This window comes from Petromyzon marinus, chromosome 80 (genome assembly GCF_048934315.1).
Source record: "Petromyzon marinus isolate PM22_M1 ecotype Great Lakes invasive population chromosome 80, UKy_Petmar_22M1.pri1.0, whole genome shotgun sequence".
NCBI classification, from domain to species: Eukaryota; Metazoa; Chordata; class Hyperoartia; order Petromyzontiformes; family Petromyzontidae; genus Petromyzon; species Petromyzon marinus.
Window position 1 is genome coordinate 11,135,314 of NC_133746.1, and position 24,739 is coordinate 11,160,052.

The window sequence follows — 24,739 nt, forward strand, 5'->3', positions numbered from 1 at the left end:
TATAGCATGTGATGTAGTGTGTGGTGTATAGTGTGTGATGTAGTGAATAGTGTATAGTGTGTGATGTAGTGTATAGTGTATAGCATGTGATGTAGTGTGTAGTATATAGCGTCTGATGTAGTGTGTGGTGTATATTGTGTGATGTAGTGTATAGTGTAGTGTGTGTCGGGTTTAACGGCACATTCATATATTTACGTGGTCTAACCCACCACCACAGCCCACGTGTTGAACTTGTCGCACCGTACGTAGCCAGCCGTGTTAAATCATTACTTTAGAACTAAAAAAAACATCACTTCTAAAAAAGTAAATTAGTTTTAAATCTATAGACGATTCATTTTTCCACCCCCCGCCCCCCCATTCTAGATGATGATGATGTAAAAAAAGTCCCGCGTTGCTCCCCTATGGCTACCCAACAGCATAAAGGAAGAGCGTTCCAGACGGCCACAGCAGCAGCAGCAGCATCTGAAAGCTCCACGCCATGACGACGACGATGATGATGCGGGCGACCGGCGTCTTCGTAAAAGTGGGCTGGGTAGGCGGGTGGGTTAGTGAGTGGTTGAGCGAGTGATTGGGTGGTTGAGCTAGTGGGTAGGTGGGTGGGTTAGCGAGTGGTTGAGCGAGCGATTTTGTGGTTGAGCTAGTGGGTAGGCGGGTGGGTTAGTGAGTGGTTGAGCGAGTTGGGTAGGCGGGTGGGTTAGTGGGTGGTTGAGCGAGTGAACAATTTGGTGGTTGAGCGAGTGGGTAAGCGGGTGGGTTTTGGTTGAGCGAGTGATTGGGTAGTTGAGCGAGTGAACGATTTGGTGGTTGAGCGAGTTGGGTAGGCGGGTGGGTTAGCGAGTGGTTGAGCGAGCGATTGGGTGGTTGAGCGAGTGAACGATTTGGTGGTTGAGCGAGTGGGTAGGCGAGTGGGTTAGTGAGTGGTTGGGCGAGCGATTGGGTGAACGAGCGATTTGGTGGTTGAGCGAGTGGGTAAGCGGGTGGTTGAGCGAGTGATTGGGTAGTTGAGCGAGTGAACGATTTGGTGGTTGAGCGAGTGGGTAGGCGGGTGGATTAGCGAGTGGTTGAGCGAGTGAACGATTTGGTGGTTGAGCGAGCGGGTTGGTTGAGTGGGCGAGTGATTGAGCGAGTGAACGATTGGGTGGTTGAGCGAGTGGGCGAGTGATTGAGCAAGTGAACTATTTGGTGGTTGAGCGAGTGGGTAGGCGAGTAGGCGAGTGATTGAGCAAGTGAACTATTTGGTGGTTTAGCGAGTGGGCGAGTGGTTGAGCGAGCAAACGATTGGGTAGTTGAGTGAGTTGGTGAGTGGTTGAGCGAGCAAACGATTGGGTAGTTGAGTGAGTTGGTGAGTGGTTGAGCGGTTGAGCGAGCGATTGGGTGGTTGAGCGAGTGGGCGAGTGGTTGCGGTTGAGCAAGTGAACGATTTGGTGGTTGAGCGAGTGGGAGTAGTCGAGTGGATTCAATTGCTCACCCACTCGGTAACGTGTGTACACACACGTTGACACACACACACGTTGACACACACACACGTTCACACACACGTTCACACACACGTTCACACACACCTTCACACACACGTTCACACACACACACGTTCACACACACACACGTTCACACACACGTTCACACACACACACCTTCACACACACACACACACGTTCACACACACACACGCGCGCGTGAAAGGAACGCGACAGACAAACATTGTAAACTTGTAAAGGTGTAATTTATAGCCGGTCCATTAAACACCCGGCTACACCCAGATAAGGGACGAACCCAACACGGCCACCGCCACACCCACCGCCACGCCAACCTTGGCACGAACAGCAATACCAAGGCGGTCATCAACAAAACACCCACGGGCAATTGTTGCAAAAAGTCGTCGCCTTTACCACCTAGTCAGTTGGCAGTGCCACGGGGGTACGGGGCGCGTCCATAAATGACGTCACGCGATTTTTGACTATTTTTTTAACCCCACCCCCCTTATCCCCAACATCGTCACAAAAAGTCAGACCCCCCCCCACCCACCACCCTCAAATATGACGTCACAAAGTTCTGCCCCCCACCCCCCACAACAAATAAAAACACGCTTCAAAATGGCTTTAAACTATTGTCATTGTAAAGTTGCGCATATTAATGTGGCGCCCCGCTATGATGTTGTAGGAGAAAAACATTTATGGGAAAGTCTTTTTAATTAAGTAGAAACGCGTTGCCCGTATTTATTTATAAAGTTGCGCATTTGGATGTGACGTCACATTTCTCCACCCACGGGGTAGAAGGGAGCGAGATGGAACAGATGGAGATTAGTCCACTCACAGCTAGAAGGGAGCGAGATGGAACAGATGGAGATTAGTCCACGCACGTGGTAGAAGGGAGCGAGATGGAACAGATGGAGATTAGTCCACACACGGGGTAGAAGGGAGTGAGATGGAACAGATGGAGATTAGTCCACACACTGTGTAGAAGGGAGCGAGATGGAACAGATGGAGATTAGTCCACTCACAGCTAGAAGGGAGCGAGATGGAACAGATGGATATTAGTCCACACACGGGGTAGAAGGGAGCGAGATGGAACAGATAGAGATTAGTCCACACACAGGGTAGAAGGGAGCGAGATGGAACAGATGGAGATTAGTCCACCCACGTGGTAGAAGGGAGCGAGATGGAACAGATGGAGATTAGTCCACACACGGGGTAGAAGGTGGAGTGAGATGGAACAGATGGAGATTAGTCCACTCACAGCTAAAAGGGAGCGAGATGGAACAGATGGAGATTAGTCCACGCACGTGGTAGAAGGAAGCGAGATGGAACAGATGGAGATTAGTCCACACACGGGGTAGAAGGGAGCGAGATGGAACAGATGGAGATTAGTCCACCCACGGGGTAGAAGGGAGCGAGATGGAACAGATGGAGATTAGTCCACCCACGGGGTAGAAGGGAGTGAGATGGAACAGATGGAGATCAGTCCACCCACGTGGTAGAAGGGAGCGAGATGGAACAGATGGAGATTAGTCCACACACTGTGTAGAAGGGGAGTGAGATGGAACAGATGGAGATTAGTCCACTCACAGCTAAAAGGGAGCGAGATGGAACAGATGGAGATTAGTCCACTCACAGCTAGAAGGGGAGCGAGATGGAACAGATGGAGATTAGTCCACCCGCTGTGTAGAAGGCAGTGAGATGGAATAGATGGAGATTAGTCCACTCACGGGGTAGAAGGGAGCGAGATGGAACAGATGGAGATTAGTCCACTCACTGTGTAGAAGGCAGTGAGATGGAACAGATGGAGATTAGTCCACACACGGTGTAGAAGGGGAGCGAGATGGAACAGATGGAGATCAGTCCACACACTGTGTAGAAGGGAGCGAGATGGAACAGATGGAGATTAGTCCACACACTGTGTAGAAGGGAGCGAGATGGAACAGATGGAGATTAGTCCACTCACAGCCAGAAGGGAGCGAGATGGAACAGATGGAGATTAGTCCACACACGGGGTAGAAGGGAGCGAGATGGAACAGATGGAGATTAGTCCACACACGGGGTAGAAGGGGAGCGAGATGGAACAGATGGAGATTAGTCCACTCACCGTGTAGAAGGCAGTGAGATGTAACAGATGGAGATTAGTCCACACACGGTGTTAGCAGGGCAGTGAGATGGAACAGATGGAGATTAGTCCACTCACTGTGTAGAAAGGGAGTGAGATGGAACAGATGGAGATTAGTCCACACACTGTGTAGAAAGGGAGTGAGATGGAACAGATGGAGATTAGTCCACTCACTGTGTAGAAAGGGAGCGAGATGGAACAGATGGAGATTAGTCCACACACTGTGTAGAAAGGGAGTGAGATGGAACAGATGGAGATTAGTCCACTCACAGCTAGAAGGGAGCGAGATGTAACAGATGGAGATTAGTCCACACACTGTGAAGAAGGCAGTGAGATGTAACAGATGGAGATTAGTCCACACACGGTGTAGAAGGGGAGCGAGATGGAACAGATGGAGATTAGTCCACACACTGTGTAGAAAGGGAGTGAGATGGAACAGATGGAGATTAGTCCACACACGGGGTAGAAAGGGAGTGAGATGGAACAGATGGAGATTAGTCCACACATGGTGTAGAAGGGAGCGAGATGGAACAGATGGAGATTAGTCCACACACGGGGTAGAAAGGGAGCGAGATGTAACAGATGGAGATTAGTCCACTCACCGTGTAGAAGGCAGTGAGATGGAACAGATGGAGATTAGTCCACTCACAGCTAGAAGGGAGTGAGATGTAACAGATGGAGATTAGTCCACTCACCGTGTAGAAGGGAGTGAGATGGAACAGATGGAGATTAGTCCACTCACAGCTAGAAGGGAGTGAGATGTAACAGATGGAGATTAGTCCACACACGGTGTTAGCAGGGCAGTGAGATGGAACAGATGGAGATTAGTCCACACACGGTGTAGAAGGGGAGCGAGATGGAACAGATGGAGATTAGTCCACACACGGTGTTAGCAGGGCAGTGAGATGGAACAGATGGAGATTAGTCCACTCACTGTGTAGAAAGGGAGCGAGATGGAACAGATGGAGATTAGTCCACTCACTGTGTAGAAAGGGAGTGAGATGGAACAGATGGAGATTAGTCCACTTTGCTGCTGTGCCACTCACCGACGGGTGAGAGAGAGAGGGGGGAGGGTTCTGGCTGGGTCTGTCCCGTGACATCATCCTCCTCCTCGTGCACCTAGCCTGGCGCGAGCGCCGTGGACACATCACCTCCGCCCTGCGGCGAATGGCGGCCGCCGTGGTTGTTGTTGTTGTTGTTGTGGTTGTTGCGGCGTCAGTATTGGCCGGGCCGGCGGCGGCGGCGGCGTCGTCGTTCCGTGCCGCCCCCTCCGTCAGGCCCTCACCACGGCCTTGCCCACGTTGTCTCCGCGCAGGAGGCCCATGAAGGCGTCGGGCATGGCGGAGAAACCCTCGGTGACGGTCTCGCGGTACTGCAGCTTGCCCTGTCACAGGCGAGGGTACAGGCGAGGGTACAGGTGAGTGGGTGTACAGGTGAGTGTACAGGTGAGTGGGTGTACAGGCGAGTGTACAGGTGAGTGGGTGTACAGGTGAGTGGGTGTACAGGTGAGTGGGGGCACAGGTGAGGGTACAGGTGAGTGTACAGGTGAGTGGGTGTACAGGTGAGTGGGTGTACAGGTGAGTGGGTGTACAGGTGAGTGTACAGGCGAGTGTACAGGTGAGTGGGTGTACAGGTGAGGGTACAGGTGAGTGGGTGTACAGGTGAGTGGGTGTACAGGTGAGGGTACAGGTGAGTGGGTGTACAGGTGAGTGGGGGCACAGGTGAGTGGGGGCACAGGTGAGTGGGTGTACAGGTGAGCAAGTGTACAGGTGAGTGTACAGGCGAGTGTACAGGTGAGTGGGTGTACAGGTGAGTGGGTGTACAGGCGAGGGTACAGGTGAGTGGGTGTACAGGCGAGGGTACAGGTGAGTGGGTGTACAGGCGAGTGTACAGGTGAGTGGGTGTACAGGTGAGTGGGTATACAGGCGAGGGTACAGGTGAGTGGGTGTACAGGTGAGCAAGTGTACAGGTGTGTGTACAGGCGAGTGTACATGTGAGTGGGTGTACAGGTGAGCAAGTGAGTGTACAGGTGAGGAAGTGTACAGGTGAGCAAGCGAGTGTACAGGTGAGCAAGCGTACAGGTGAGTGGGGGCACAGGTGAGTGTGTTTACAGGTGAGTGTACAGGCGAGTGTACAGGTGAGTGGGTGTACAGGTGAGTGGGGGCACAGGTGAACAAGTGTGTGTACAGGTGAGCGAGTGAGTGTACAGGTGAGCAAGTGTGAGTACAGGTGAGTGGGTGTACAGGTGAGTGTGTGTACAGGTGAACAAGTGTGTGTACAGGTGAGTGGGTGTACAGGTGAGTGTGTGTACAGGTGAACAAATGTGTGTACAGGTAAGTGTGTGTACAGGTAAGTGTGTGTACAGGTGAGTGGGTGTATAGGTGAGCAAGCGAGTGTACAGGTGAGTGGGTGTACAGGTGAGCAAGTGAGTGTACAGGTGAGTGGGTGTACAGGTGAGCAAGTGTGTGTACAGGTGAGCAAGTGTGTGTACAGGTGAGTGGGGGCACAGGTGAGCAAGTGTGTACAGGTGAGCAAGTGTACAGGTGAGCGTGTGTACAGGTGAGCAAGCGAGTGTACAGGTGAGTGTGTGTACAGGTGAGCAAGCGAGTGTACAGGTGAGTGTACAGGTGAGTAAGCGAGTGTGTGTACAGGTGAGTGTACAGGCGAGTAAGCGAGTGAGTGGAGGCACAGGTGAGCGAGTGCGTGTACAGGCGAGCGAGCGGGTGTACAGGCGAGCGAGCGGGTGTACAGGCGAGTGGGGGCACAGGTGAGCAAGTGTGTGTACAGGTGAGCGAGTGTGTGTACAGGCGAGCGAGCGAGCGTGTGTACAGGCGAGTAAATGTGCGTACAGGTGAGCGTGTGTACAGGTGAGCAAGAGAGTGTACAGGCGAGTGTCTCAATCTATTAGATATCCGTGTAGATCCCTGGGCCTCCGTGCTAGTCTACTGCTCTCTCTGCACGCTGCCCGGAGAGAGAGAGAAAAATGGGATACTTTTTTTTCTGTGGACAGTATCAGAGCGTGGGAAATATAATAAATAGGGGTTTTACCACCTTACTGGCAGTCAAAAAAAGGAGTTGGGTTAGGAGTTCCAAACCTTTTTCTAGGAACCAAGTTACTGCGTTGAACATGCAACAAAGATCCCCCGTGTAGCCTCAACAGACTGTAGGGGCAAGTGCTGTTAGCGAGCAGGACCTGTGAAGGCCGGAACGGTACACGAGAGGGTGGGTGGCCAGCACCACGCCCGACCGCCTTTGTCTCCCCAGCGGCGATGTTTACACACCGCACCAGGTACTCATTTGAGGCTGCGTCGACCATGAAAACGCACACACACACACACGCGGCTCTGCTGATTTACGGCATTTGTATCACCAGTTTCAGTCGACCAGTATGATGATATATTGTTGCCTATGTATGCATTGTCAATAATGTAATTAGCTTAAAGCTTTCGTGACTGCAGCGATTCATATTCTTGGTTATTTCGGTAAAGTCACCACGTAGAAGGGAGACAATAAAATATATATAAAACAATAAAATTCTCACGACGTTTCGACTGCAGCACAAGCAGCAATCATCATCAGGTGTGAAAACCAACGGCAAGAAACATTTTAAAGGAGCGGCGGTTTGTATTTATTTATTTTTAAACGGTGTTTATATTTATTTATTAAAACGTCAGCGCCACGGAGAGCGATTTGACAATTTGTTTAGATGGACGAGTCCATCTATGTTCGGAAAAGAGGAGGGGGGGAGACGAAAAATAATAAAATTCTCACGACGTTTCGACTGCAACACAAGCAGCCATTTGAAAGAAGTGGTGGTTTGTATTTATTTTGTATTTATTTCTTTATTTTTAAAAACGGTGTTTGTATTTTTCTCTTCTTTGGTTCTTTCGGTAAAGTCACGTAGAATGAGAATAAAATAATAAATTGATAAAATAAAATAACACAATAATATTCTCACGACGTTTTTAACGTTAGCACCACGGACAGCGATTTGACAGTTTGTTTAGATGGACGAGTCCATCTATGTTCGGACAGCATATATTAATTTCTCGTCTCCCCCCTTCCTCTTTTCCGAACGTAGATGGACTCGTCCATCTAAACAAACTGTCAAATCGCTCTCCGTGGTGCTGACGTTTTAAAAAATAAATAAATACAAACCGCCGTTTTAAAAATAAATAAATACAAACCGCCGTTTTAAAAATAAATAAATACAAACCGCCACTTCTTTCAAATGTTTCTTGCCGTTGGTTTTTCACACCTGATGATGGCTGCTTGTGCTGCAGTCGAAACGTCGTGAGAATTTTATTATTTTTCGTCTCCCCCCTCCTCTTTTCCGAACATAGATGGACTCGTCCATCTAAACAAAATGTCAAATCGCTCTCCGTGGTGCTGACGTTTAAAAAATAAAATAAATGCAAACCGCCGTTTTAAAAATAAATAAATACAAACCGCCACTTCTTTCAAATGTTTCTTGCCGTTGGTTTTTCACACCTGATGATGGCTGCTTGTGCTGCAGTCGAAACGTCGTGAGAATTTTATTATTTTTCGTCTCCCCCCCTCCTCTTTTCCGAACATAGATGGACTCGTCCATCTAAACAAACTGTCAAATCGCTCTCCGTGGTGCTGACGTTTTAAAAAATAAATAAATACAAACCGCCACTTCTTTCAAATGTTTCTTCCCGTTGGTTTTTCACACCTGATGATGGCTGCTTGTGTTGCAGTCGAAACGTCGTGAGAATTTTGTTTTATTATTACTTTATTGTTTCCCTTCTACGTGGTGGTGACTTTACCGAGAGAACCAAGAATAATAATTTTATTGTTTTATATTTATTTTATTGTTTCCCTTCTACGTGGTGGTGACTTTACCGAGAGAACCAAGAATAATAATTTTATTGTTTTATATTTATTTTATTGTTTCCCTTCTACGTGGTGGTGACTTTACCGAGAGAACCGAGAATACGAATCACTGCAGTCACGAGAAAGCTTTAAGTCAAATAGAATGGACTCGTCCATCTAAACAAACTGTCAAATCGCTCTCCGTGGTGCTGACGTTTTAAAAAATAAATAAATATAAAACACCGTTTTAAAAATAAACAAATACAAACCGCCACTTCTTTCAAATGTTTCTTGCCGTTGGGTTTCACACCTGATGATGGCTGCTTGTGCTGCAGTCGAAACGTCGTGAGAATTTTATTATTTTTCGTCTCCCCCCCTCCTCTTTTCCGAACGTAGATGGACTCGTCCATCTAAACAAACTGTCAAATCGCTCTCCGTGGTGCTGACGTTTAAAAAATAAATAAATACATACAAACACCGTTTTAAAAATAAATAAATACAAACCGCCACTTCTTTCAAATGTTTCTTGCCGTTGGTTTTTCACACCTGATGATGGCTGCTTGTGCTGCAGTCGAAACGTCGTGAGAATCCTATTGTGTCTACGTACATTTTCATTATTTTATCATTTTCCCTTCAACGTGGCGACTTTACCGAAAAGAACCAAGAGAATTTCATGTCATCGGTGTCATCCGAATCGTCTGGCGGGAAACCCCCTTGGGTTCCCGCCCAACAAAAAAAAAATCACGTCAATAATAATAATAATTATAATCATATATTTTTATATTTTTCAGTCCGCCCCACCACGTGATCCACCGACGGCGACGCGCCGCCCGCACCAGACCTGGCACCGGCACCGCCGCCCTCCGGGTCAGCCGTCGGTCCTCGGCCTCTTTGCCTAGGCGAGCCCCCCGCGAGCCCCCCGCGAGCCCCCCGCGAGCCCCCCGCGAGCCCCCCGCCGCAGCGAATTTAACGCGCCCGTGTAATAAACTTCGTACGAAACTTGAGTGTCACCCGAGTAGCTCTCGACGAGGTTTTTTTTTTTAAAATCGACCGAGGCTGGTTATTGTTGCCGGCAAGGCGACGGGGTTTGTGTCGCTACGCCTGTTGTTCCCACACCGGGGCAGCGATGGGGGGCGGACTTAGTGTGTGTGTGTGTTTGTATTTCACATCGGTTTATTGTACGATGGCTGGGGTAGTTGCAGCCCTTTAGCGTCCATATACTAAATGCCTCTGGCCACGGAAGTAGCTGTGTTAAAGTCAAAGTTTACATATCAACAGAGGCATTTAGTATATGGATGCTAAAGGACTGCAACTGCCCAACCATCATACAATAAAGCGATGTGAAAAACCTAAGTATAAACTACATCAATATAATAAATGTACTCAATATATTCTTCAATAAGTTGAGCTATTAACATAAAGTAACTGGGTATACACTACACTACATAATGAATACCATATAGCAAACTAATAAAAAACTAAAATATAAACGACATCAATGTTATCAATGAACTCTATATACTCTCCAATCAGCTGAGCGCTTCAATGAACGCTGCTAAGATTCGCAGCGTCTTTAAGGCTTGGTGGGAGAGGCAAAGTGCCTTGACAAAGGAGTTCACATATCAAACAGGAGAATTTAACATTGAAGTAGCTGTGTTAAAGCGTTGGATCACCAGCAGGGTGCTAAAGTCAGAAATTAGCATGTAACTGGGAGATTAGCATGATGTTAATTCGAGGGATTAGCATGTGACTGGTCACGGAAATAGCTGTGTTAAAGTCAAAGTTTACATATCAACAGAGGCATTTAGTATATGGACGCTAAAGGACTGCAACTACCCGAATATCATACAATAAACCGATGTGAAACTTATATTGATGTATAAACTACATCAATATAATAAATGTACTCAATAAATTCTTCAATAAGTTGAGCTATTAACATAAAGTAACTGGGTATACACTACACTATATAATGAATACCATATAGTAAACTAATAAAAAACTAAAATATAAACGACATGAATGTTATCAATGAACTCTATATACTCTCCAATCAGCTGAGCGCTTCAATGAACGCTGCTAAGATTCGCAGCGTCTTTAAGGCTAGGTGGGAGAGGCAAAGTGCCTTGACAAAGGAGTTCACATATCAAACAGGAGAATTTAGCATTGAAGTAGCTGTGTTAAAGTGTTGGATCACCAGCAGGGTGCTAAAGTCAGAAATTAGCATGTAACTGGGAGATTAGCATGATGTTAATGTGAGGGATTAGCATGTGACTGGTCACGGAAGTAGCTGTGTTAAAGTCAAAGTTTACATATCAACAGAGGCATTTAGTATATGGACGCTAAAGGACTGCAACTACCCGAATATCATACAATAAACCGATATGAAACTTATATTGATGTATAAACTACATCAATATAATAAATGTACTCAATAAATTCTTCAATAAGTTGAGCTATTAACATAAAGTAACTGGGTATACACTACACTATATAATGAATACCATATAGTAAACTAATAAAAAACTAAAATATAAACGACATGAATGTTATCAATGAACTCTATATACTCTCCAATCAGCTGAGCGCTTCAATGAACGCTGCTAAGATTCGCAGCATCTTTAAGGCTAGGTGGGAGAGGCAAAGTGCCTTGACAAAGGAGTTCACATATCAAACAGGAGAATTTAGCATTGAAGTAGCTGTGTTAAAGTGTTGGATCACCAGCAGGGTGCTAAAGTCAGAAATTAGCATGTAACTTGGAGATTAGCATGATGTTAATTAGAGGGATTAGCATGTGACTGGTCACGGAAATAACTATGTTAAAGTCAAAGTTCACATATCAAGATTATATTTTAACCCTTTCTTGTCCAAATCAATTCGGTGTTAGGCCAATCAGCCTTAAAGACAATGCATCGTCACATATTGTCAGAGCATGTTTCGTTTGCATGTTCACAAGTGCCGCACGCGGGGGAAATTCATTCAATGGCAAAAGTTTTGTATCCGTTTGATGCGTCAACGTCTTAACACAAATTCCTGCCGTTTTATTGCTAGAAAAGGGCTGAAATATATTCTTATGTTTTCGTGCCCCGATGGAGTTTGTATTATTTCTCACGTGTGCACCACCACCACCATCCACCACCACCATCCACCACCACCACTGCGTACGAGGCTTGATCCAGGGTTCGTAGACCAAGAAGCTTCAGGGCGGAATACGGAAGCCATTTTAACTTCTGTTGCACTCTGGCGCCATCTGTGGGTCAGTGTCGAGTCCGTGGGGCAGTGTCGAGTCTGACTCTGTGGGTCAGTGTAGAGTCCGTGGGTCAGTGCCAAGTCCGTGGGGCAGTGTCGAGTCCGTGGGGCAGTGTCGAGTCTGACTCTGTGGGTCAGTGTCCAGTCTGACTCTGTGGGTCAGTGTCAAGTCTGACTCTGTGGGTCAGTGTAGAGTCCGTGGGTCAGTGCCAAGTCCGTGGGGCAGTGTCGAGTCCGTGGGGAAGTGTCAAGTCTGACTCTGTGGGGCAGTGTCAAGTCCGTGGGCAGTGTCGAGTCTGTGGGTCAGTGTCAAGTCTGACTCTGTGGGTCAGTGTCAAGTCCGTGGGTCAGTGTCGATTCTGACTCTGTGGGTCAGTGTCAAGTCTGACTCTGTGGGTCAGTGTCAAGTCCGTGGGTCAGTGTCGATTCTGACTCTGTGGGTCAGTGTCGAGTCCATTGGGCTTGCCCCAGCAGTCTGTTCAAGGCTACACCGGGCACCTTTGTCTTTGTTAACTACCTCGCCTGGTCGTGGGTTCAATCCCAGACCCTGACGATGCCTGCTGCTGTACATCTGTAGTCTGCGTCTCTGTCTCTCACCATCATCATCATCATCACGGTGGCTGGGAGATGTTAACTACCTCGCCCGGTATGCAGGAGGCCGTGGGTCCAATCCCAGACCCTGACGATGCCTGCTGCTGTATATTTGGAGCCTGCGTCTCTGTCTCTCACCATCATCATCATCACGGTGGCTGGGAGATGTTAACCACCTCGCCCGATATGCAGAAGGCCGTGGGTTCGATCCAGACCCTGACGATGCCTGCTGCTGCTGTATATTTGGAGTCTGCGTCTCTGTCTCTCATCATCATCATCACGGTGGCTGGGAGATGTTAACTACCTCGCCCGGTATGCAGGAGGCCGTGGGTTCAATCCCAGACCCTGACGCATGCTGCTGCTGCTGTATATTTGGAGTCTGCGTCTCTCTCTCCGTGGTAGTCACCTCGTGGATCATTTTTCTTTCGTTTCGTGTGGATCACTGGCAGGGTGGGGGTGGGGGGGTGGGGGGGTGGGGGTGGGGGTCTCTCACCTCCTTCACCCAGGCGGCGAGCGCCGCGATGCCCTCGTCACGCCGGTGCTGCCACCTCGTCACCATGAAGCCCTCCACCTTCAGCTCCTTGAAGATGAGCGTCAGCTGCGGGAAGGTCACTGGGGCCGAAAAGGGCGACACAGAAGGCCGGGCCTCCACCGTGTGATCGCAGTCGCCCCTTGCCCCGGGGGGCACGGGGGGCACGCGGGGGGGGGGGTGTCGCCTTCGCAAAATGGGCGCGCGTGTAAGTGGTGACGTCACCGCCACTTAGTGGCGAATGGCGGTGGTCGTTGTTGTCATTGTCGTTGTTGTTGTCGTTGTTGTTGTTGCTGCAAGTGTACGAGCGGCAGCGTAGCGGTTAGCGCTACGAACCCGGCGACCGGAGTTCGATTCCCACCTCGTGCCCACCGGTGGCGACTATCCGCACCGGTCCTGGGCCTCCTCTAGGTCGACTCGGCCTCGAGGCGGGTACCTGGCGCGGTGTGTGTGTGTGTAGTAATCAATCGCCGCTGGGGAGACAAAGGCGACCGGGCGCGGTGCTTGCTGGCCACCCACCACCCTTCGTGTACCACAGCGCCGGCCTTCACGGGTGCTGCTCGCTAACAGCGCTTGCCCCAACAGCCTGCTGAGGCTACACGGGGAGACGCTCACAACAACGAGCGGAGCGCCGGGTGGCTAAAGCACAGCGGGTTGGCGCAGTAGGGGGGGCGCACAGCTGGTGCATCGGCCACTCGTCTCAGTCAGTCGACCCGTGGCACCTGCTGGGTCTGCCCCGTGACCTCCTGCCAGCGGGCGTTCGACGCTCAAACGCGACAGCCTCAACAGCGCACCTAGCCTGGCACAAGCGTCGTGGTGACGTCGCCGGCACTTAAGAGGCGAATCGCGCGACGTTGTTGTTGGTGTTGTTGTTGTGTGTACGTACACTCGTTAGCGAGTGGGTGAATGAGTGGTTTTAGAACTTGAATCCACCCGCCTACCCCACCCTCGCTCAACCACCCCCAATCGTTCGCTCAAATTACTCAAGGGGTGGGGGTTGGTGGTGTGTGGCAAGCGCCACGCCCACCTGCCCGACCGCCTTTGTCTCCCCCTTACAAAAAGGGGACAGAGATTCCCCCGTATAGCCTTAGAAGGAATTGGTCGGGGCAAGTGCCGGCAAAACTGTGGCACACGAGGTGGTGAGGGTGGCGAGGCCGACACCACGCCAGCCCGACCGCCTTTGTCTCCCCTAGGTGGCGATGTTTACTACACACCACCGCTACACCGGGGACTCATTGGAGGCCGAGTCGACCGATTGGTCCACACGAGGGACCGCCCCGCGCCCGGTCACAGCGGTACCGATTTCCGATTGGTCCACACGAGGGACCGCCCCGCGCCCGGCCACAGCGGTACCGTTTTCCGATTGGTCCACACGAGTGACCGCCCCGCGCCCGGTCACAGCGGTACCGATTTCCGATTGGTCCACGCGAGGGACCGCCCCGCGCCCGGTCACAGCGGTACCGATTTCCGATTGGTCCACGCGAGGGACCGCCCCGCGCCCGGCCACAGCGGTACCCTATTCCGATTGGTCCACGCGAGGGACCGTCCCCGAAACCCGGTGGAACCGACAGGTTGGCGCCGATTTCCGATTGGCCGGGGGCGGCCGTGCACTCACGCTTCTGCGACGTGACGTCGTTGTACATGGAGATCCCTCCGCAGACGGAGACGCGGCCTCTGTGCTTCATGTGGGGCAGCGCCGCGCAGAGGAAATCCCCTCCAACCTTGGACCACAACAGCAGCAGCAGCAGCAGCAGCCACAGCAGCAGCAGCAGCAGCAGCCACAACAACAGTTCGTCAGCAACAGTCGTCAGCAAAACACAGCCTCGGCCACGACCTTGACGACGGACGGCCTTCAAAATAACAAAAAGATGACGACGAAAAAACGATAAATAATAACGACAACGCCGCGGCTGGAGACGGCGTCAGCATCAACAGCGGAGATGTAGGGAGACACGGGGGGGGGGAGATGAACGGGGGGAGATGCACAGAGACACGGGGGGAGATGTAGAGAGACACGGTGGGGAGATGTACGGAGACACGGGGGGAGATGAACGGAGACACGGGGGGAGATGTAGGGAGACACGGGGGGGAGATGTACGGAGACACGGGGGGGAGATGTACGGAGACACGGGGGGGGATGCACGGAGACACGGGGGGGAGATGTAGGGAGACACGGGGGGGAGATGTACGGAGACACGGGGGGGAGATGTAGGGAGACACGGGGGGAGACGCACGGAGACACGGGGGGGAGATGTACGGAGACACGGGGGGAGATGTACGGAGACACGGGGGGGAGACACCAGGAGACACGGGGGGAGATGTACAGAGACACGGGGGGAGATGTAGGGAGACACGGGGGGGGGAGATGCACGGAGACACGGGGGGAGATGTAGAGAGACACGGGGGGAGATGTACGGAGACACGGGGGGAGATGAACGGAGACATGGGGGGAGATGCACTGTGGGAGATGTGGAGACACGGAGAGTCACTGTGGGAGATGTGGAGACACGGAGAGTCACTGTGGGAGATGTGGAGACACGGAGAGTCACTGTGGGAGATGTGGAGACACGGAGAGTCACTGTGGGAGACACGCAGAGAGAGACACACACACAGAGACACACACAGAGAGACACACACACAGAGAGAGACACACACAGAGAGAGAGACACACACAGAGAGACACAGAGAGAGAGAGAGACACACACAGAGAGAGAGACACACAGAGAGAGACAGACACACACAGAGAGAGAGAGACACACAGAGAGAGACACACACACAGAGAGAGACACACACACAGAGAGACACAAAGATAAAAGATCCCCCATATAGCCTTAACAGACTGTAGGGGCAAGTGCTGTTAGCGAGCACCTATGAAGGCCGGAACGGTACACGAAGGGGTGGGTGGCGAACACCACGCCCGACCGCCTTTGTCTCCCTAGTGACAATGTTTACACACCGCACCAGGTACTCATTTGAGGCTGAGTCGACCTAGGGGAGGCCCGGAACCGGTTCAGATAATCGTCACTGGTGTTGGCCGTGAGCGGGAATCGAACCTGGGTCGCCAGGTTCATAGCGCAGCGCGCTAACCGCTACACTATCGCTCCCCACAAAGAGAGACACACACACACAGAGACAACAACAACCGCCATTCGCCACTAAGTGGCGGTGACGTCACCACGATGCTTGTGCCAGGCTATGTGCACCCTGAGGCCACGTGAAGTGTCGAACGCCCGCTGGCAGGAGGTCACGGGGCAGACCCAGGTGCCACGGGTCGGCTGACTGAGATGACTGGCTGATGCACCACCTGTGCCCCCTACTGTGCCAACCTGCTGTGCTTTAGCCACCCGGCGCTCCGCTCGTTGTTCTGAGCGTCGCTCCTCCGCCCTCCGTTGTTGTTGGAGGGCGACTACCTCCAACTGCCCAGTAGCATCCTTCACGAGCCTCCTCCACAGAGGCCGATGTTGACACCGCTGGTACCAGTCATCGGCAAGTTCACTAAGCTCCACGTCCTCCTGTACCACATCACTCCATCTCTTCTCTAGCCCGTGCCGTGCCCGCTTAGCCCCCTCAATCCGGCCGAACAAAAGCTGTTTCGGCATGGGGTGGCTGGGCATGCGGGCTACATGACCCAGCCATCGCAGCCTTGCCCACCGGAGGAGCTCACCGATGGGACCTTGCCCGAATCTTTCAAGGATTTGTGAGCTCCTCACACAATCCAGTCTGGTTAAACCCAGGATGGATCGTAGGCAGGCCAGCCTAAATGTTTCTAACCGGCGAAGATGTTCCATTAGGGGGGTCCACGTTTCGCAAGCGTAGACAAGGGAGGGAATGACCGTGGCCGAGAAGACCTGAAGCTTAGTGCGGAGCGACAGACCAGGTAGCTTCCACACAGCGTTACGCAACCGATGAAAAGATATTGCCGCTCGACTGATTCGGAGTGAGACCTCTGCTGTTAAACTGGAGCCGGTCATAAGCACACTGCCCAGGTATGGGAAACTCTCCATTCTCTCCACAACTGCCCCATCACCGATTGGGAGTTGTGGGGGTGGAGTGTCCGATGGTACAGGCAGGTGCTTAGTTTTGGTGGGGCTGATGGTAAGGCCCCACATCTTAGTGGCACGCTCCAGTCTCAGCAGCAGCGTCTCCAACTCCTCCTCTGACTGAGCAGCTATTACCAAATCATCAGCATACATAACGTGGTTGAGCAATAGGGAGCCATCCCTTGACCGCACCCGGGCATCGATCAGCCTCCCATTATATCTGTACCATATGGAGATTCCCCCAAGTACAGCTATTGAAGGCTTCACGAACTACGTGGTCAAAATAGATGTTAAATAATGTGGGAGCCAGAGGACATCCCTGTCGCACCCCAAGGTGTACAGGGAATGGCTCTGACTCCCGGCCACGTAGTTTACCCGGGCCCGCTCACCATCATGAAGGTCCTTAATGATCGTGAGCAGTGGGTCAGGTACTCCAAAAGCACGAAGAACGACCCAGAGCCCAGGCCTACTGATGGTATCATAGGCCTTGACCAGGTCAATAAAGCAGAGATGTAGGTCTTGTTGGAATTCCCTACACCTCTGCTGTAGCAGACGGGCAGAAAATATGGCATCTGTGCAGGACCGCCCTTTCCTGAAACCACATTGGGGCTCCGCAAGCCTCTCCTCAGCGTGCCTGGCAAGGCGATGCTGAATAATCCTTGCCAGGACCTTTCCCGGCACACTGAGGAGTGAGATGCCCCTGTAGTTGTTACAGTCTGTGCGGTCCCCCTTCTTAAAAAGGGGGACCACCAGGGCATCCTTCCAATCCTGCGGAACCCGTCCAGTGGTCCAGACTGTTGTTATGATGTCATATAGGGCAGTCTGTGCACAAACGCCACCCTCCCTCAGCATTTTGCTTGGGAGATCATCTCTGCCCGCTGCCTTTCCTGGTCTCAGACTCCGGATCGCCTTCAGTACTTCCTCAACAGATGGCACCTCAGCCAGCCACTCAGAGGGGGTGACTTCTTCCAATATTTGAGGCACCGCAGCCTCAGCAGGGTCATCCTCACTTTGTGCCACGATGTTTTCCTGGCTGAGGGATTTTCCCTCCCCCAGGACCTCACAGAAATCCTCAGCAAATCTGCAAACCTGTTCCTCGGGGTCGGAGATTGGATCACCGTTTTTTCCCCTAATGATGGTAATAGGTGTGGCGCTGCAGGTTACTTTTTTGATGAAGTTAAATAGAGATTTGAGATCACGGGCCACTAAGGCAGACTCCATCTCCTCAGCAACCCGCGACCACCACCCATCCTTGCAGCGCCTCACGGCTCTCCGAACCTCCGAGCGAAGGCTGCGGTAAGCCTCCTCATTCTCTGACGTGGGATTCTGTAGCCGATGACAGTGGGCCTGTCGCTTTTACTCAACCATCCTGAACACCTCCTCTGTCAGCCAGGGTCTCTGGGAAGGTCTGGACCGCGTACCTAAAGCAGCCATTGCAGCTGCATGAGTCACAGTCCTAAACCTCGCCCATTTATCCTCGACATCAGGAAGAGTCGGGGACGATGCCAATCCCAGCCACAAGCGATGATTAAATTCTCGCTTGCAACTTTCATCAGATAACTGAGACCAGGCCACTTTAGGTCGGAATGGGGTCCTGGGTGTACACCTACCACCGGAGTGGAAGAATGGCAGGCGCATCTTACAGATGACTAGTCGATGGTCAGAGGGCAGATCAGCTCCACGGTAGGTCCTGGTGTCAAGGACATGGGCTCGCATCCGCTGGTCCGTCACTATGTAGTCCAGCAGATGTTCTTGCTTGGACCCGGCATGCATCCATGATGTTGTGTGGATGCGCCGATGCTGGAACAGCGTGTTGGTAATTACAAGCCCATGGGCTGCACAAAAATCTAGCAGCCTCCTACCGTTGTTATTGAGCTGATCTGGCCCATGCCCTACAATCACTCCAGACCAGGTGCCAGTATCATGACCAACTCGGGCATTGAAGTCACCCAACATGATGACTCTATTCCGAGGGGCCACTTTAGCCAGCACCTGTGACAGGAGGTCATAGAAGGCATCTGACTCATCGGCTTTGCCTGCATCCCTCCACGGATGTTCATCTTCGGTGGGGGCATAAGTAACCACGACCACCATTCCTCGCCTCCGGTTGATGGGAAGGCGAGCCCAAAGTAGCCTGGGGCTTACAGCTTCCCACACCTCACCGCCACGCTCCCAAGCCCCCTTCATTCTTTTGTTCAAAAGAAGAGCCACACCCTGTTGTTTGGCAGTCTGCTGCCCCGAGTAGAGGACTGTCCACCCCTCATGGTGGCAGGAGCCAGAGCCGGTCCACCGGACCTCCTGAATGCTGCATAGATCCAGGCGGTACCGGTCCAGCTCCCGACAGAGGAGTGGCAGCCTCTCCTCCGCAGTGAGCGTTCGAACATTCCACGTGGCCATCCGTAGTGGCTTTTCGTTGTTTCTGGAGTAGCCCCGTGGGTAGGTATTCAATCTCCTGGCTCCGCCAATTGTGGTTTGGCCAGGAGACGTCATAGACGCCTGGCCCCCCGGGGCCTCCGGCACAAGCTTATTAGTTACATATTTCAGTTTAACTCGTGGTTTCGTGGTAATTAATTGAAGGTGGAGGGGTTACCAGCCCCTCGCACCCGTCCAGAGCCCCCATTTAGCCCCTGTGGTGGACACATACGCCATGAGGGGAGGAGCCAATCAAAATTGGATCTCCCCCCACAGCACTGTCCACGACAGAGTTGCCCGTCCGGCACCGCGAGGAGGTAGGGGGTTGTTTTGCCGGAGACACACACGCAGAGAGACACACACACACACACACAGAGACACACACACACAGAGACACACACACACACACAGAGACACACACACAGAGAGACACACACACACAGAGACACACACACACAGACACACACACACAGAGACACATACAGAGACACACACACACAGAGACACACACACACACAGACACACACACACAGACACACACACACAGAGACACACACACACAGAGAGACACACACAGAGACACACACACACACAGAGACACAGACACACAGAGACACAGACACACACACAGAGAGACACACACACAGAGACACACACACACAGAGAGACACACACACACACACAGAGACACAGAGACACACACACACACAGAGACACACATAGACACACACACACAGAGACACACACACACACAGAGACACACACACACACACCTGCACACACACACACACACACAGAGACACACACACACACACATAGACACACACACACACACACAGGTCACCCTCCCCGGTCACCCTCCCCACTCACGTTGTCGAAGAAGCAGTCGTACCCGCCGGGGGCGGCCTGAGCGAGGGCCGCGTCGAGCGACGAGACGGAGCGGTAGTTGAGCGCCGAGTCAAAGCCCAGCTCCTTGAGGAGCTCCACCTTGGGGTCGGAGCCCGCAAAGCCGACCACTCGGCAGCCCTGACGCGGGGGGGGGGGGGACACGTGGGGGGGGGGGGAGGAGACACGGGGGGGGGGGGGGGACACGTGGGGGGGGGGGAGGAGACACGGGGGGCGGGGGGGTTGATGTGTGGACGCAGAGGGAGATGTTAGAGGGACACGGACACGGGGAGACACATGGAGGAGGGAGACGTGGGGGGGTGAGAGACGTGTGGGTGAGAGACGTGGGGGTGAGAGACGTGGGGGGGTGAGAGACGTGTGGGTGAGACGTGGGGGGGTGAGAGACGTGGGGGGGGTGAGAGACGTGTGGGTGAGACGTGGGGGGGTGAGAGACGTGTGGGTGAGACGTGGGGGGTGAGAGACGTGGGGGGGTGAGACGTGGGGGGGTGAGAGACGTGGGGCGGTGTGAGACGTGGGGGGTGAGAGACGTGGGGGGGTGAGACGTGTGGGGGTGAGAGACGTGGGGGGTGAGAGACGTGGGGGGGGTGAGAGACGTGTGGGGGTGAGAGACGTGGGGGGGTGAGGGATGTGGGGGGTGTGAGAGACGTGTGGGTGTGTGAGAGACGTGGGGTGTGTGACAGAGACGTGTGGGTGTGTGAGAGAGACGTGAGGGTGTGTGAGCGACGTGAGGGTGTGGTGAGAGACGTGTGGGTGTGTGTGAGAGACGTGTGGGTGTGTGTGAGCGAGACGTGTGGGTGTGTGGTGACCAACGCGCGCGTGGTGGTGGTGGTGGTGGTGACAGACGAGCGGGATAGTTCGCAGGCTCACCTTGATCTTGCCAATCTGCCCCACCAGCATCCCCACGGCCCCTGCCGCCGCGTTCACAAGTAGCGTCTCGCCACGTGCCGGACCGCAGATCTCGAGCAGGCCGAAGTAGGCAGTCAGCCTGCGAGGGGCCACCAACATCAACAAGACGAAGATCAACTCCATCCATCCATCCACCCACACCCCAAGTCTGTTTAACGCACGCGTAAGCAAGCTTTCGCGACGTAACAAAAGGAACCTCGGGCTTCGATCGCGTTATTTGTGAACGCGCCAGTAGCCCCTCCACCATTGTCTTCTTTGGTTCTTTCGGTAAAGTCACCGCCACCACCACCACCACCACCACGTAGAATGAGAATGAAATAATAAATTGATAAGATAAAATAAAACACGATAATATTCTCGCGACGTTTCGGCCACAACACAAGCGGCCTTCATCAGGTGAAAGGAACGGACCTGTCGGGACGACAGAGCTTCAATGAACGTTTTCTTTGGTTCTTTCGGTAAAGTCACCACCACGTAGAACGAGAATAAAATAATAAATTGATAAAATAAAATAAAACACGATAATATTCTCGCGACGTTTCGGCCACAACACAAGCGGCCTTCATCAGGTGAAGGGGACGAGACTGTCTGGTAGGACAGCGCTGGAGTGAGAATATTATTGTGTTATTTTATTTTATCAATTTATTATTTTATTCTCATTCTACGTGGTGGTGGTGGTGACTTTACCGAAAGAACCAAAGAAGATGAATCCTTGCAGTCACGAAAGCTTTAAGACGACGGAATTGGTTCGCTCTTCGACGCAGCCTTGCGCTTTTTGGTGGTGCAGGTGGCCCGTCGTGTAGCCTCTTTACACGACCAAAAAAACTTCACTCGAAGCTTTCGCCAACGCGGGAATTCGGATTCTTTCAAGGGGCGTTTCGGGCAAAGTCACGTCACCCCCCACCTCCCCACCTCCCCACCATTCACGCGACTTTAGCGAGGAATCGGTGACAGGCAGTTGGGGGACAGCACCACCACCACCACCACGCCTAGCCGCCTTTGTCTCTCCAGTGGCGATGTTCACTACAACGTAAGCTTCCGTTTGGAACCTCTTGACCAGGGCTATTAATGCAGCGGCGTCTGCACATGGCGTTTGGAGAGCTTACGAATGCCTCTCCCGCGCTACTGCCGGAAAGTGTGAAAGGCTCTTCGTTCGGCAAGCGAGTGAGCTGGCGAGCCAACTAGTGAGTGAGTGAGCTAGTGAGTGAGTGAACCAACTAGTGAGTGAGTGAGCTAGTAAGTGAGTGAGTGAGCTAGTGAGTGAGTGAGCCAACTAGTGAGTGAGCCAGTGAGCAAACCAACTAGCGAGTGAGTGAGCTAGTGAGTGAGCCAACTAGTGAGCAAGTGAGCCAACTAGTGAGTGAGCTAGTGAGCTAGTGAGCGAACCAACTAGTGAGCGAACCAACTCGTGAGTGAGCCAGTGAGTGAGCTAGTGAGTGAGTGAGCTAGTGAGTGAGTGAGCTAGTGAGTGAGTGAGCTAGTGAGTAAGTGAGCTAGTGAGCGAACCAACTCGTGAGCGAGTGAGCCTGCAAACGACTGAGCGAGCGAGCGAGCTAGCGATCAAGCGAACTAGTGAGTCAGTGAGCAACCGAACGAGTCAGTGAGCGAGCGAGTGACAGAACGAGTCAGTGAGCGACCGAACGAGTCAGTGAGTGACCGAACGAGTCAGTGAGCGACCGAACGAGTCAGTGAGCGACAGAACGAGTCAGTGAGCGACCGAACGAGTCAGTGAGCGAGCGAGCGACCGACCGAACGAGTCAGTGAGCGACCGAACGAGTCAGTGAGCGACCGAACGAGTCAGTGAGCGAGCGAACGAGTTAGTGAGCGACCGAACGAGTCAGTGAGCGACCGAACGAGTCAGTGAGCGAGCGAGCGACCGACAGAACGAGTCAGTGAGTGACCGAACGAGTCAGTGAGCGAGCGAGCGAGCGACCGACCGAACGAGTCAGTGAGCGACCGAACGAGTCAGTGAGCAACCGAACGAGTCAGCGAGCGACCGAACGAGTCAGTGAGTGACCGAACGAGTCAGCGAGCGAGCGAGCGACCGACCGAACGAGTCAGCGAGCGAGCGACCGAACGACTGAGCGAGCGAGCGAGCGAGCGGGCGGGCGTTTGACGCCGGTTACCCGGGCATGCCGAGCACCCCGAGGGCGAGTGAGCGAGGCAGCTCGGTGGGCCACGTGGACGGGAGGGCCTGCAGGCTGTCCCCCGTGGAGATGGAGTGGCTCCGCCAGCCCGCGTGGCTCACCACGAATGAGCCGACGTGGAACTCCGCCACCTTGCTCTCTACCACCCTGCACCACGTGGTGGGGTGGGGGGCAGAGGTCAGCCAGGCAGCCTCTCTATGTAGTGGTATAGTAGTGTATAGTGTAGTGTATAGTGTAGTGTATAGTGTATAGTGTAGATTTAGAGTGTAGTGTATAGTGTAGATTTAGAGTGTAGTCTATAGTGTAGATTTATAGTGTATAGTATAGATTTAGAGTGTAGTGTATAGTGTAGATTTAGAGTGTAGTGTATAGAGTAGATTTAGAGTGTAGTGTATAATGTAGATTTAGAGTGTAGTGTATAGTGTAGTGTATAGTGTAGATTTAGAGTGTAGTGTATAGTGTAGATTTAGAGTGTAGTGTATAGTGTAGATTTAGAGTGTAGTGTATAGTGTATAGTGTAGATTTAGAGTGTAGTATATAGTGTAGATTTAGAGTGTAGTGTATAGTGTAGATTTAGAGTGTAGTCTATAGTGTATAGTGTAGATTTAGAGTGTAGTGTATAGTGTAGATTTAGTGTAGTGTATAGTGTAGATTTAGAGTGTAGTGTATAGTGTAGTGTATAGTGTATAGTGTAGATTTAGAGTGTAGAGTATAGTGTAGTGTATAGTGTAGATTTAGAGTGTAGTGTATAGTGTAGATTTAGAGTGTAGTGTATAGTGTAGATTTAGAGTGTAGTGTATAGTGTAGATTTAGAGTGTAGTCTATAGTGTAGATTTAGAGTGTAGTGTATAGTGTAGTGTATAGTGTAGTGTATAGTGTAGTGTATAGTGTAGTGTATAGTGTAGATTTAGAGTGTAGTGTATAGTGTAGATGTAGAGTGTAGTGTATAGTGTAGATTTATAGTGTAGTGTGTAGTGTATAGTGTAGATTTAGAGTGTAGTGTATAGTGTAGATTTATAGTGTAGTGTATAGTGTAGATTTAGAGTGTAGTGTATAGTGTAGATTTAGAGTGTAGTGTATAGTGTAGATTTAGAGTGTAGTGTATAGTGTAGATGTAGAGTGTAGTGTATAGTGTAGATTTATAGTGTAGTGTATAGTGTAGATTTAGAGTGTAGTGTATAGTGTAGATTTAGAGTGTAGTGTATAGTGTAGATTTAGAGTGTAGAGTATAGTGTAGATTTAGAGTGTAGTCTATAGTGTAGTGTATAGTGTAGTGTATAGTGTAGATTTAGAGTGTAGTGTATAGTGTAGATTTAGAGTGTAGTGTATAGTGTATAGTGTAGATTTAGAGTGTAGTCTATAGTGTAGATTTATAGTGTATAGTGTAGATTTAGAGTGTAGTGTATAGTGTAGATTTAGTGTGTAGTGTATAGTGTAGATTTAGAGTGTAGTGTATAGTGTAGATTTAGAGTGTAGTGTATAGTGTAGATTTAGAGTGTAGTCTAGTGTATAGTGTAGATTTA

The 24,739-nt window shown here is 51.5% G+C and overlaps 1 protein-coding gene across 1 annotated transcript in view; it reads right to left on the bottom strand.

Moving 5' to 3' along the window:
• Positions 1 to 1,701: 1,701 nt before the first annotated feature.
• The window catches only part of PTGR1 (prostaglandin reductase 1), a 43,893-nt gene continuing 20,855 nt past the window's right edge, over positions 1,702 to 24,739 (bottom strand). Inside the window, exons 5-10 of the mRNA XM_032981382.2 lie at positions 23,196 to 23,363; positions 21,031 to 21,148; positions 20,128 to 20,283; positions 14,421 to 14,526; positions 12,770 to 12,888; positions 1,702 to 4,984 (exon numbers count right to left, since the gene is read on the bottom strand). Coding sequence (XP_032837273.1) covers positions 4,874 to 4,984; positions 12,770 to 12,888; positions 14,421 to 14,526; positions 20,128 to 20,283; positions 21,031 to 21,148; positions 23,196 to 23,363 — 778 coding nt within the window. The 3' untranslated portion in view covers positions 1,702 to 4,873. The remainder of the gene's footprint in view (positions 4,985 to 12,769; positions 12,889 to 14,420; positions 14,527 to 20,127; positions 20,284 to 21,030; positions 21,149 to 23,195; positions 23,364 to 24,739) is intronic.